The 13,548-nt window shown below is 45.0% G+C and overlaps 1 protein-coding gene across 39 annotated transcripts in view; it reads left to right on the top strand.

Annotated features, from left to right (window-relative positions):
* The window catches only part of OBSCN (obscurin, cytoskeletal calmodulin and titin-interacting RhoGEF), a 230,155-nt gene that overhangs the window by 83,765 nt on the left and 132,842 nt on the right, over positions 1 to 13,548 (top strand). For all 39 annotated transcript variants that reach the window (XM_070792362.1, XM_070792374.1, XM_070792359.1 and 36 more), the window contains 2 exons: positions 2,298 to 2,573; positions 6,276 to 6,551. In XM_070792362.1, the coding sequence (XP_070648463.1) occupies positions 2,298 to 2,573; positions 6,276 to 6,551 (552 nt within the window). The remainder of the gene's footprint in view (positions 1 to 2,297; positions 2,574 to 6,275; positions 6,552 to 13,548) is intronic.

Here is a 13,548-nt window from a genome sequence, read left to right as displayed (position 1 = left end):
GAGCTGACTCATTTGAAAAGACTCTGATGCTGGGAAAGGTTGAGGGCAGGAGGAGAAGGGGATGACAGGATGAGATGTTAGATGGCATCACCGACTTGATGGACATGGTTTGGGTGGACTCCAGGAGTTGGTGATGGACAGGGAGGCCTGGCGTGCTGCAGTTCATGGGGTCGCAAAGGGTTAGACATGACTGAGTGACTGAACTGACTGAATACATGGAGGCCACTGCAACCCATGAGTCAAGCAAAGAGGAGAATAAAATCACCAGCAGATAGTTTTGAAAAACTAGAGGTGAAATTTGCTGATGATGTGATTATCAACTCAGAAAATCTGAAGATAAATTATTAGACTGTGAATGATTTTTGAGGAAAAAAAATCAACAAGTAAATCAACAATAATTCCTACATCTAAGTCATGGTTAGGAATGCTTGAAGAATGAAATTTGTGTTAAGAGTTGGACTAGCACAATTATCATGTTTCTAATTCCAGGTGTGATCAAAGTCACCAAGAGGCTGTGCATGGGCAAATTATATTCAAGATTCTTGAGAGACAGTGGGAGGTTGCATTAGATAGAGCAATCTGAGAAAAAAAGTCAAAGATGTTTATTAACAATCAAAATGGAATTTTCTTTTTGGGGTGGTCTGATAGAAGAATAGTAGTCCGATTTCAAAGGCAAGGTACATCCAATACACTGTTTTCTTGAAGAAAAGCATGGTGGGGACATTTACTGGGACCTGTGTTAGGCTAAGTCACTTCAGTAGTGTCAGACTCTTTGCAACCTTGTGGACTATAGCTTACCAGGCAGGCTTCTCTGTCCATGGGATTCTCCAGGCAAGAATACTGGAGTGGGTTGCCCTTTCCTCCTCCAGCGGATCTTCCTAACCCAGGGATCAAACCCACATTTCTTATGTCTCCTGCATTGGCAGGTGGACTTTTTACCACTAACGCCACCTGGGAAGCCCTCTGAAACCACAGAGTATCTACAAAAGCAGGCTCCTGCTCAGGACACTCTTGGCTGCAGAAGCAGACACACACGCAGGCGCACCAGCTCTGCACACGGCTGCAAGGCCACACGTGTGGGCGCGTGATCCCTGCTCCGCGGGGGACCAGCCTGACTGGTTCCCATGTATCAGGAATGATCCTAAAGCTGTAGTTTTCGAGATAAGGGGATCCCGGGGCAGTGATAATTTCCACATCAGGGGAGCCGAATGGTGAGCTCAGAAGCAGTTGCTTGCATAAATGGCTTCCCACACCACCCATCCCCTGTCCCCCTACACCTTTCCACTGTTACTGTGTTGTCTATTGAGAACTCAAGGAAGGATGTTGTCTAATAAATGGAGTTGGACCACTGAACCATACGGAAAAATTAAATTGTGCTAGCAGTTCACACCACACACAAAAGTCAGCCCAGCGTGGGTTAGAAAACTCAGGGTAAAAGGCACAACCCCAAAAAACCCTCAGACGATAATGTGGTTTCTTTAAAGACAACATAAGGAGAAATTTCTTAAATGGAACACAAATGATCTATGCCTGAAAGGGCTGAAATGGACATAGTGAAACTATTGGAAGGAAAATCTTTGATATATCAAAGAACTGGATCTGAGAGTGAAAATGCCAGTCATGCAGTTGGAAATATCCTTAAATCCTAAGTATGTGTCATTCCCTGGTATATAAATGTATAAAGAGTGGCCAAAGTTGAATTGAAAAAAGAGCCTACTATTTGTAGATGGGCAAAAGATTTGAGTTGTGTCACCATGAAGAAGAAAATAGGAATGGTGAACCCAGTGCTAAGAGGAAAGGTGCTCAGCTTCTTTATTGCTCAATGACAAAGAAAGCCATGGAGAGGGGTGGGAGCGCTCCTCCCAGATGGCCGCCAGCCGACAGCAGTTAACAGTCACAAGGGCACTGAGCCTCAGCCATCTCCATGGACTTTAGGTGAAAAGTTCCTGCATAACCACATGGAGAAGACTAGGGCACCGTCTAGCAAGTGTCGGGGACATTGCCTCGTGACCCTGCAGATGCCGTGAGCACGGGAGAAGTCTTTCCCAGTGGCCACCCTGCCACCTGGCCCAGCTCACGTGGACTCAGACGAGAATGCACAAACTGTGTGACTTGTTGCTGAGAAAGGCCGGGGACCTCTGCAGAGCACAGGGCTGGTGCAGAGCCTGAGAAGTCTCCAGCTCCACCATCCTCCTGCCCAGCCCCCTCCCACCTCCCCATCCAGGTCTTCTTTGTCTGGGGCTGCCGTCCTGACTGAGTTGGTGTCTCTGACCCCATGTATCCCCCTCTATCCCCAGAGCCCTCGGTGGTGTTCGCCAAGGAGCAGCCGGCACGCAGTGAAGTGCAGGCCGTGGCGGGGGCGAGTGCCACGCTGAGCTGCGAGGTGGCCCAGGCCCAGACGGAGGTGACGTGGTACAAGGACGGCAAGAAGCTGAGTTCGAGCTCAAAAGTGCGTGTGGAGGCCACGGGCCGCGGGCGGCGGCTGGTGGTGCAGCAGGCGGGCAAGGCGGACGCCGGGGAGTACAGCTGCGAGGCCGGGGGCCAGAAGGTCTCCTTCCGCCTGGACGTCACAGGTCAGTCCTGGAGGACGCTGAGCTAGGCTGTGTGCAGAGGATGAAGGGATTGGCTTTTGGTCTCAACAGATGTGTGTACTCACCTGTAGCTTTATTTCTCCGCATCTCCATGTCTCATCTTCATATCATCTTGGCCCTAAGGAAGGGTGGATGGGGAGGATGCACCTTCAGTGAAGAAGGCCCATTTTTGTCCGCCTCATTGGAGGCAGTGAGACTCAGTCACACTGTCTTACTACCTGCCCAGAACCTTCCTTGTGTTCTTGGTGTCGGGACCCTGACTCTCCCTGATGCTTGGGGGCTGAGGTAGACTTGGGAATATGTGACTTTCCTCCCATCATCTGTCTTTCCTGAGAGCTAGCACATGCCCTCATCTGGTACCTCATGCAAGTTCTTGGGTGTTTCAATTTGATGGATTCCAGGTTAGGGGAAATACTGGTCACACAATCCTACTTGGAATTCTTGCAGGAGTGAGCTTCGGATGATTGAATTCGAGGTTTCTTGGATGCCACTCCTTCCTTTCTCAGGATATAGAAGCTTTATAGCCTGTACATTGCAAGAAAAAAAAAACCATGTTTTGCTGTCAGGTCCTTACAAAGTGGGGCTTCCCTGGTGGCTCAGCAGTGAAGAATCTGCTTGCACTGTAGGAGTCACAGGAGACACGGGTTTGATCCCTGGGTTGGGAAGATCCCCCAGAGGAGGACATGGCAGCTCACTCCAGTATTCTTGCCTGGAGAATCCCATGGACAGAGGAGCCTGATGCGCTACAGTCCAAAGGGTCACAGAGAGTTAGACACCAGTGAAGCGGCTTAGCATGCACACACGCCTTACAAAGGGAGGGAAGAAAGGATGATTGATAGTCACCTGTGCTATTTAGGGTGATCTTCTTAGATCAAATATGATTTTGCGTTTGTCTTCGAACAAGTTTGTATGTTGCAGGTCAGTATTCCCCTTGGCATTGGTTGATGAATTTAGAAATGGAAAGGAAAAAATCTCTTCTGCCACATCAGTAGGTGTTGCTAATAAGCAGTTACTGTCCTAGCAGCCTCTGACTGGCAAAGCAGCCTTTATTTCCTTGCATTTTCCTCATGGTCATCGAGTGTCTCTTTCTCGTGGCTGAAATGTCAGGCAGTCTAAGGAATCAGGTTATGCTTTTTCTGGGAAGAGAGTCTTCATGCTGAATAGGGGTGGCTACCATGCCACCTTGACTCCTAGGTGCCAGCATGTGAGGGTTTGAGACCATGCCAGTGTAGCAGGATATGTGGGTGTATATATACTCCAGATCCCACCGTGCATCTCTTAGAGTGTATTTTTTTGGGAGCACATTAGAAAGTATTTTATGGTAAAACCTTTGAAAAATTATGATATATGGCTAAATCCTAGGAGATTGTGAGATAATCAGACACATGAAGACAGAGTAAATTTAGTGTGTGACTTGTGAATCAGTAGGACCAATAATGAAAAATCTTCTCGGCCCTGTAGTTTTGTAGTGAGGTATGGAAAATATTTGGAAAATTGTTATTCCATGTTTATGGAGATGGTCCTAGAGAGAGAAGAATGAGATATCCTCCATAACTCCTTCATGTCCAGAATATACCATCAATACCAAAATCGCACTAGAAAGGCAGGGAGATGAAATTCCAGAAAATCTACTGCAAGTGTCAAGGTCAAAATCACATATTAAAGGTTAATAGAAAGAATTCAGCAGTGTATCCACGGGTAGAGATGAGTGGTGGAAGTCGTACTTCAGGATTGCACGTTGTGTCAACGTTGGCATCGTTGATAGGTAGAAAGCTTGACATGGGATTGAATGCAGAAAGATGTGATCGTCTCCATGAGTACAGAATCAAATAGTTGACTGAACTTGAAGGTCATACATTGGCCCAAAATGTTTGATAAGATTGAGCATCAGTTTGTGCCATAAAATTCTTAGCCAACTATATTAAAGAGTTCTTTTTAATGGTATCACACTCCTGCAAAAACAAGAACAACCCCAACAACAGCATCCCACTTAAGGAGTACAAGGAGATCTTTGACATGAGGAACAGCACTCAGGCCAACTCTAACCTCTGAGTTCAGTAAAGAGGAGAATAAAATCACTGGAAAACTAAAGGTGGAATTTGCTGATGATGGAATGATCAACTCAGACAATCCCGGAGATAAATGGTTAGATTGCATCCGATTCTTGAGTAAGATTAGTGTGTAAAAAAAATTAATATGCAGAAATTATTTCTACATCTAAGTCCTGGCAAGGAATGCTTGCAAAATGAAATTTGTGTGAAGAGTTAGACTGGCAAAATTGTATCATGTTTCTAATTCCAGAACTGATAAAAGTTACTCAGAGGCTGTGTGGGGGACATTATTCAAGATTCTTGAAATATAGTTAGAGTTTGCAGTATGTGGATAGAAATTTGAGGGAAAAATCAAAGATGTTTATTAACAATCAAAATCGAAACCCAATTTCTTTTTTGGGTGGTAGATGGAGGAATAACAGGCAGATCAAAGGCAAGGTACAGGCAATATGTTGTTTTCTTGAAGGAAACACAGTGGGAGCGTTTACTGGGACCTGAAGTCAGGAATTATTGTAAGGCTACAGCTTTTTCAAGATAGTGGGGTCCCAGTGCAGGATAGTTATCACGTCAGAGGAACAGAATAGTGAGCTCAGAAACAGTTCTTGCATAAAAGGATTCCTGCACCCACCATCCCCACAGATCCTCTTTATCTTCTGTTTGTTATTGTGTTGTCTGTTTGAGAAGTCGAGGAAGGATGTTCTAGTCAAAAATAGTTGCTGAACCAGTGAACCATGTGGAAAACTTAGAATGTCCTAGCAATTCACACCACACACAAAAGTCAACTCATGTTGGGTTAGAAACCTCAGGGTATAAAAGACCTCAGATGAGAAAGTGGTTTCTTTAAAAACTCAAGATAAGGAAATATTTCTTAAATTGAACGCAAGTGCTCTAAACTCACAGGGCAGAGATGGGCCTTGTGAGACTATTGGAAGGAGAGAGTTTGGTTTATCAGAGGCCTGGACCTGAGAGTGAAAATGCAGTCACACAGTTGGGAATATCCTTCAAACCTCCGTGTTTATCATTCTCTAAATGTTTGGAGAGTGGCCAGAGTTGCAAGAAAAGTCTGAGCCTACTGTTGATAAGTGGGCAAAAGATTTGACTAGTGTCACCAGGAAGAAGAAAACAGTAACGGTGAGCCCAGTCCTAAGGGGAAAGGCGCTCGGATTCTTCGTTCCTCAGACACTGATGAAGAAAGCCGCAGGGAGGTGCGAGCACTCCCCCAGATTGCCGTCAGCTGGCGATGCTAAGAGTGGACTAGGGCACTGAGCCTCAGGCATCTCCACAGACCACAGATGAAAACTTCCCTGCTGTTAAACAGTATGGAGAAGACTAGGACACCACTGAGGAAGGATGGGGACATTTGCCTCGAGATCTGGCAGTTGTCATGAGCAGGGGGCAAGTCTGTTCCATTTGTCCTGTGCCATGGACCTGCTCGCAGGGACCTGAGGGAGAATGCATAAATTGTGTCACTTGCTGAGAAAGGCAGGGGACCGCCGCAGAGCACAGGGCTGGTGCAGAGTCTTGAGAAGTCTCCAGCTCTACTGCCCCAAGCCCCTGTCCAGGTCGTCTTTGTGCAGGGCTGCCCTCCTGACTGAGATGGTGTCTCTGACCCTGTGTATCCCTCTGTCCCCAGAGCCCTCGGTGGTGTTCGCCAAGGAGCAGCCGGCACGCAGTGAAGTGCAGGCCGTGGCGGGGGCGAGTGCCACGCTGAGCTGCGAGGTGGCCCAGGCCCAGACAGAGGTGACGTGGTACAAGGACGGGAAGAAGCTGAGTTCGAGCTCAAAAGTGCATGTGGAGGCCACGGGCCGCGGGCGGCGGCTGGTGGTGCAGCAGGCGGGCAAGGCAGACGCAGGGGAGTACAGCTGCGAGGCCGGGGGCCAGAAGGTCTCCTTCCGCCTGGACGTCACAGGTCAGTCCTGGAGGAGGACGCTGAGCTAGCCTGCGTGCAGGTGATGAGGAGACCCGCTTCCAGCCTTGCCAGACTATGCGTGCCCTTGCCGGTGACCTTCATCTCTTCATGCCTTCCAGTCTTCCGTGTCCCATCTTGGTACCCATTTTGGCTGGGGGAGCATGCGTGGGGCGGGTGTCCATGGAGAGAAGAGGGGCTTTTTGGTCCATGTGTTTTCAGGCAGTGAGGCTCAGTCACACTGTCTCAGCACCTGCTCACAATCTGCCTGTTGTTCCTGGTGTGGAGACCCCGCCTCTCCTGATGCTTGGGGGCCAAGGTAGGCCTGGGAATAACTGACCTTCCTCCCATCATCTCTTTCCTGAGAGCTACCATAGGCCTTCACCCAGTACCTCTTGCTGGTCTCGGTTGGCCAGAAGTGTTTGAATTTGATGGATCCCAGTTTAGGAGACATATTGACCACACAGTCCTACTTGGAATTCTCTTCGGAATGAAGTTTGGATGGTGAAATTTGAGGCTTCTGGGATGCCCTTCCTTCCTGTTCCTGCTCTGGTTGTCTGTAGGTAGCCAGAATAGGCCCATGTTATGTTTCAGGTCCTTAAGGATGATTGGTAGAGCTTCACGTGTGCCATTTAGGGTGATCTTAGATTGCAAAATATGATTTTTGCCTTTGTCTTCAAACAGGTTGGATGTACAGGTTGTATTCCCCTTGGTGTGCTGCTGGTGAATTTAGGAATTGAAAGGGAAAAGTCACTTCTGCCACATCACTAGGCTCTGCTAATGAGGAGTTGCTGTCCTACTAGCCTCTGACTGGCAAAGCAGTCTTTATTTCATTGCGTTTTCCTGATGGTGAAAGAGTCTCTGCCTTGTGCCTGGAACACAGGACATTCTAAGAAACCAGATTATTCTTCTTCTGGCAGGAAGTCTTCATGCTGAATGGAGTTGGGCTGCCATCCTACCCTGGCTTCTAGGTGCCAACACCTAACAGGTTTTGACTGTACTAATAACGTGGGATGATTTGTGGATGTGTACAGATATCCCAGATCTCAGCATGCATCTTTCTGGAATGTTTTTTGTCTTTGAGAATGTTAGAGTGTATTCTAAGAAATATCATAGGAAAGTTGGGAAATGTGGCTAAATAGTTGTTGTTCAGTCATGTCTGACTCCTTGAGACCCCATGGACTGCAGTACCCCAGGCTTCCCTGTCTTGTACTATCTCCTGGAGTTTGCTCCAATTGATGGCCATTGAGTCATCCACCCATCTCATCGTCTGTCGACCCCTTCTCCTCCTGCCCTCAATCTTTCCCAGCATCAGGGTGTTTTCCAGTGAGTCAGTACTTCACGTCGGTTGCCAAAGTATTGGAGCTTCAGTTTCAGCATCAGTCCGTCCAATGAATATTCAGAGTTGAGTTCTTTTAGGATTGACTGGTTTAATCTCCTTGCTACCAAGGGACTCTTAAGAGTCTTCTCCAGCACCACAGTTCAAAAGCATCAATTGTTTGGTGCTCAGCCTTCTTTATGGTACAACTCTCACATCCATAAATGACTGCTGGAAAAACCATAGCTTTGACTAGATTGAACTTTGTTGGCAAAGTGATGTCTGCTTTTAAATATGCTGATATGCTGTCTACGTTTGTCATAGCTTTTCTTCCAAGGAGCAAACATCTTTTAAAAAATTTCATGGCTGCAGTCACTGTCTGCAGTGATTTTGGAGCCCAAGAAAATAAAGTCTGTCACTGTTTCCACTGTTTCCCCATCTATTTGCCATGAACTAATGGGACCGGATGCCATGATCTTAATTTTTTAAATGTTGAGTTTTAACCCAGCTTTTTCACTCTCCTCTTTCACCTTCATCAAGAAGCTCTTGAGTTGCTCTTCACTTTCTGCCTTTAGGGTGTAGTCATCTGCATATCTGAGGGTATTGATATTTCTCCCTGTGATCTTGATTCCAGCTGGAGCTTCCTCCAGCCCGGCATTTCACATGATGTACTCTGCATAGAAGTTAAATAAGCAGGGTGACAGTATACAGCCTTGATGTACTCCTTTTCCAATTTGGACCAGTACACTCTTCCTTGTCTTGTTCTAACTGTTGCTTCTTGACCTGCCTACAGGTTTCGCAAAAGGCGGGCAAGGTGGTCTGGTGTTCCCATCTTTTTAAGAGTTTTCCACAGTTTGTTGCAATCCACACAGTCAAAGACTTTAGCATAGTCAGTGAAGCAGTAGAACTTTTTTGGAATTCCCTTGGATTTCCTATGATCCAACGGATGTTGGCAGTTTGATCTCTGGTTCCTCTGCCTTTTATAAATCCAGCTTGTACATCTGGAAGTTCTCAGTTCATGTACTGTTGGAGCCTAGCTTGAAGGATTTTGAGCATTACCTTGCTAGCATTTGAAATGAGTGCAAATGTGTGGCAGTTTGAACTTTCTTTGGCATTGCCCTTCTTTGGGATTGGAATGAAAACTGACTTTTCCCAGTCCTGTGGCCTTGGCTGAGTTTTCCAAATTTGCTAGCATATTGAGTGCAGCACTTTCACAGCATCATCTTTTGGGATTTGAAATAGCTCAGCTGGAATTCCATCACCTCTACTAGCTTTATTAGTAGTAATGCTTCTTAAGGCCCACTTGACTTCACACTCCAAGATATCTGGCTCTAGGTGAGTGATCACACTATTGAGTTGTCCAGGTCATTAAGACCTTTTTTTGTACAGTTCTTCTGTGCATTCCTGCCACTTCTTAATATCTTCTGCTTCTGTTAGGTCCATTCCATTTCTGTCCTTTATTGTGCCCATTTTTGCATGAAATGTTCCCTTGATTTCTCTAATTTTCTTGAAGAGATATTTAGTCTTCCCCATTCTATTGTTTTCCTCTTTTTCTTCGCATTGTTCACTTAGGAATGCTTTCTTACCTTTCTTTGCTCTTCTCTGGAACTCTGGATTCCAATGGGTATATCCTTTCCTTTTCTCCCTTACATTTTGCTTCTGAACTACATGAAAATGGAAAAAAGAATATAGACGTTAAAGACTGTGTAACTTGTCCTCAGTAGGAGCAATAATGAAAAGTCTTCTCAGCACCTGTACTTCTCTGGTACACTGTGCAAAATGTACAGTTCCAGAAACAGATGCTGCACGCTCATGGAGACAGTCCTAGAGAGAGAAGAATGAGATACATTCTATAACTCTCTTCACATACAGAACATAACGTCAGTACCAGAATTGCACTAGAAATACAGGGAGAATGAAATTCCAGACCAATCTTCTCCGAGTGTCAAGGCCAAAATCATAAATTAAATGTTAGCAAAATGAGTTCACCAGTGTATCTGTTGTTAGAGATTAGTGATGAAAGTCAGAGTCCAGAATTGCACATTGTTTTTAAGGTTAGCATGTTAATAGGTAGAAAGCTTAACAGTAAGTGATTGCACATATATAAGCAAGAGAGTGAAGAAGTGTAATCCCCCCATTTGCCCAAAACTAACTAAATAAACTGGAGAAGGCAATGGCACCCCACTCCAGTACTCTTGCCTGGAAAATCCCATGGATGGAGGAGCCTAGTAGGCTGCAGTCCATGGGGTCGCTAAGAGTCGGACACGACTGAGTGACTTCACTTTCCCTTTTCACTTTCATGCATTGGAGAAGGAAATGGCAACCCACTCCAGTGTTCTTGCCTGGAGAATCCCAGGGACGGCAGAGCCTGGTGGGCTGCCGTCTCTGGGGTCGCAGAGTCGGACACGACTGAAGTGACTTAGCAGCAGTAGCAGCAGCAACTAACTAAACACTTATAACAACCCTAATGAGAACCAGACCAACCTCAGTGAACCTTCTGGTTGGACTGAATAAGTGAAAGGCCCCAGTGTGGAATGAAGTGATTCGGGAGCCTCTAACAGGCCAAACTACCCCTTATGACATCTTGAAATTTGTGTTTGTTGTGCCTAGAACTGCACTTCTGAAGACATTATGTGTTTTGGGAAATTTTTTTCTTCCTAAATATCGCTTAAGACCTCTGCTCTGAAAACCGTTGTTGTTTCTTGCAACATATGATTCAAGACGGTTTTTGGAGGTGAGTTGCTGACTATAAACAAAGCATCTTGTCTTGTGCAAGAAGGATCCTAACGCGGGCTGCATTGTGCATGCCCAGATTTACCCACCACCTTTCTTCTGCTCTATAACCTGTTGTCAGATTATTGGGTAGTGATGGCTTGTTGAACATGTTCAAGCTCTGGCTATACGCCTTTCATCGGCTTTTACAACCCCATGTCCTGCTGGATTTCTTTCTACCTACCTGAATATTTTTTCTTGGCATCATTTGCTGGCTTAAGGCCCTCCTTCATTCTCATTCCACACCCTGTCCTTAGTAGATCAGGAACCTAGGAGTTTTAACTTCTACCCACATCCAACTAAGTGCTAACTTCTGGCAGTTCTACCTTAGCTTTAAACATCTGTTTATTTTGCTGTCTACCTGAAGTGTCCTGTACCAGGGCCCCACCATCTTCCCTGGGAGGCATAACAACATACTATCTGGATTCCTTATTCTGCTTTGTACCCAGCATCCTTCCAAACACCCCGTACATCAGACAGCATGAACATCTGAAAGTACAACATGGATAATGTCAAACACCCCATTTCTCTGGCTGGTCCCACTCTAACAGATGACAATCTTTTCAGTTATCCTTACAGTAGTTAGGACTGCCAGTGTCTGCCACATTCCACTCTTGCTAATCTCACCACCCTTATCTTCTCCCACTTGCCCTCTTTTTCTCCAACTTCAGTCACTGTGGCTTTTTTTCAGTCACCCGCCCAGGAACCAGCTCTCCTCTTCCCTTGCACAGACTGTGTTCTCTGCCAGCAGTGGTCTCCCCCACCACCCTCTTTTCTCTTCAACTGGTGCTTCATAACATAGCTCGCATCTCATCTCCTCATGAAAAACTTTTTGACCCTCAGGCTAAGGTGGGCCCCTTGTAATATGCCTCTTTCCCAGGAGACTTGTCACAAATTATAATTGAATATTAATTGAATTAACCCTTGAAGAGCTGTCTGTCCCTCTTAAATGTCCAGCCGAACATCTCCCATTCCCTTCCTTTGTATTCCCAGCATCTAATAGTACCTTGTACGAAACAGAGCCTTAATATCTATTTGTCGAATGTTTTAATACAAGACATGATTAATTAACAATTAATAAAGGAGGTGTGAATGGCTATTACAGTGGTCAAGAGTCCTGGACAAAGAGAGCTCTAGGAACAGAAGTATTCAAGGAGAGATAATGGACCTAGAGTTTGGGGGGCTCAGGACTCAAATGTGTGTTGGTAAAGGTATGTACCCAAGCTTGGTAGACAGGCAGGAAGCAGGTCTCCCAATCCTCTCCCACCCCTACCTGCTGAGTCAAAGTAGAGGGAACAACGTAACGTGAGTGAGAACAGGGGCTCAACTCCTCCCTGCTAGCCAGCAGCATGGGAGGAGGCCCATCATGGACAGGAAGACCACGCTGGGAACAAGACAAAGCACTGAAGCGCCCAATACACTTGAAAGAAGGAATTGGAAATACTTGAAAGAGAAAGCTAGACGTGGCTGGGGATAGACTTAATTTTATTTTTCTTCTGTTAGAATCAGTCTTTGTCAAAAGGAAAATGTTTTTCATGAAGAGGACAAGGAGAAGCAGAACTACTCTGCAATACTCTTTTTCTAATAAGTTCAAAGTAAGCTAGAAACTTACTTATGAAGTCTAATTAGAAGATCAGTTGGAGTTTATCTCAAGCTCATTTTTAGAATACTGTTTTACCTTCAGTGCTTTTGTTTTATTTATATTAACAATTTTAGTCTATATTAACTAGGCCAGCAACTCGATTGCTAAAACCCTTGGTTTATCAGTATGGCGCACGAGCCCCAGATGAACAATTATGACAAATTCCTGTTTATTGGCACTGTTTTTTTTTGGTAGTTTTATATTTTAATTAGTTAATTTTAATTGGAGGATACTTACTTTACAGTGTTGTGGTGGTTTTGCCATGCACTGACATGAATCAGCCACGGGTGCACATGTGTCCCCCATCCTGAGCCCCCTCCCCCCTCCCTCCCCACCCCATCCCTCTGGGTTGTCCCAGAGCACCAGCTTTGGTTGCCCTGCTTCAGGCATCAAACTTGCACTGGTCATCTATTTTATATATAGTAATATACGTGTTTCAGTGCTGTTCTCTCAAATCACCCCACGCTCACCTTCTCCCACAGAGTCCGAAAGTCTGTTCTTTACATCTGTGTCTCTTTTGCTGTCTTGCATATAGGGTCATTGTTACCATCCATATAAATTCCATATAAATTCCATATATAAATTCCATATATATAAATTCCATATATAAATTCCATATATAAATTCCATATATATATATGCCTTAATATACTGTAATGGTATTTCTCTTTCTGATTTACTTCATTCTGTATAATGGGCTCCAGTTTCATCCACCTCATTAGAATTGACTGAAATGCATTCCTTTTTATAGCTGAGTAATATTCCATTGTGTATATGGATCACAGCTTCCTTACAGCTTCCATCCGTCTGCCAGTGGACATCTAGGTTGCTTCCATGTCCTGGCTGTTGTAAACAGTGCAGATAAATGTACTTTTATTACTTTTTGGAATATTAAAAAAGACAAACTGCAAAAAGATGTCATCATTTCCAAGAGTACAGTATCAAATGGTTGAGTAAATTTGAATATCATACATTAAGACAAAAAGTTTGATAACATCAGTTCCTGCCATAAAGTTCTTGGCAAACAGTATAAAAGTGTTCTTTTTAAAAAATATTATAAAATGTCTGCAATAGCGTCAACAACAGCAACATCCCACCTAAGGTGAACCTGGAAATCTTGACCTGAGGGACAGCACACTTAGGCCACCCTGAGCACTGAGTCAGGTAGAGAGGAGAATAAAATCACTGGCAAACAATTTTAGGAAAAAAAAAAAAAAAAACCTCGAGGTAGAATTTACTAATGATAGGATGATCAACTCAGACAGTCT

This window comes from Bos indicus, chromosome 7 (assembly GCF_029378745.1).
Source record: "Bos indicus isolate NIAB-ARS_2022 breed Sahiwal x Tharparkar chromosome 7, NIAB-ARS_B.indTharparkar_mat_pri_1.0, whole genome shotgun sequence".
NCBI lineage: Eukaryota > Metazoa > Chordata > Mammalia > Artiodactyla > Bovidae > Bos > Bos indicus.
Note: the sequence above shows the minus strand (reverse complement) of the source record. Positions and strands in the feature narration are given on the sequence as shown.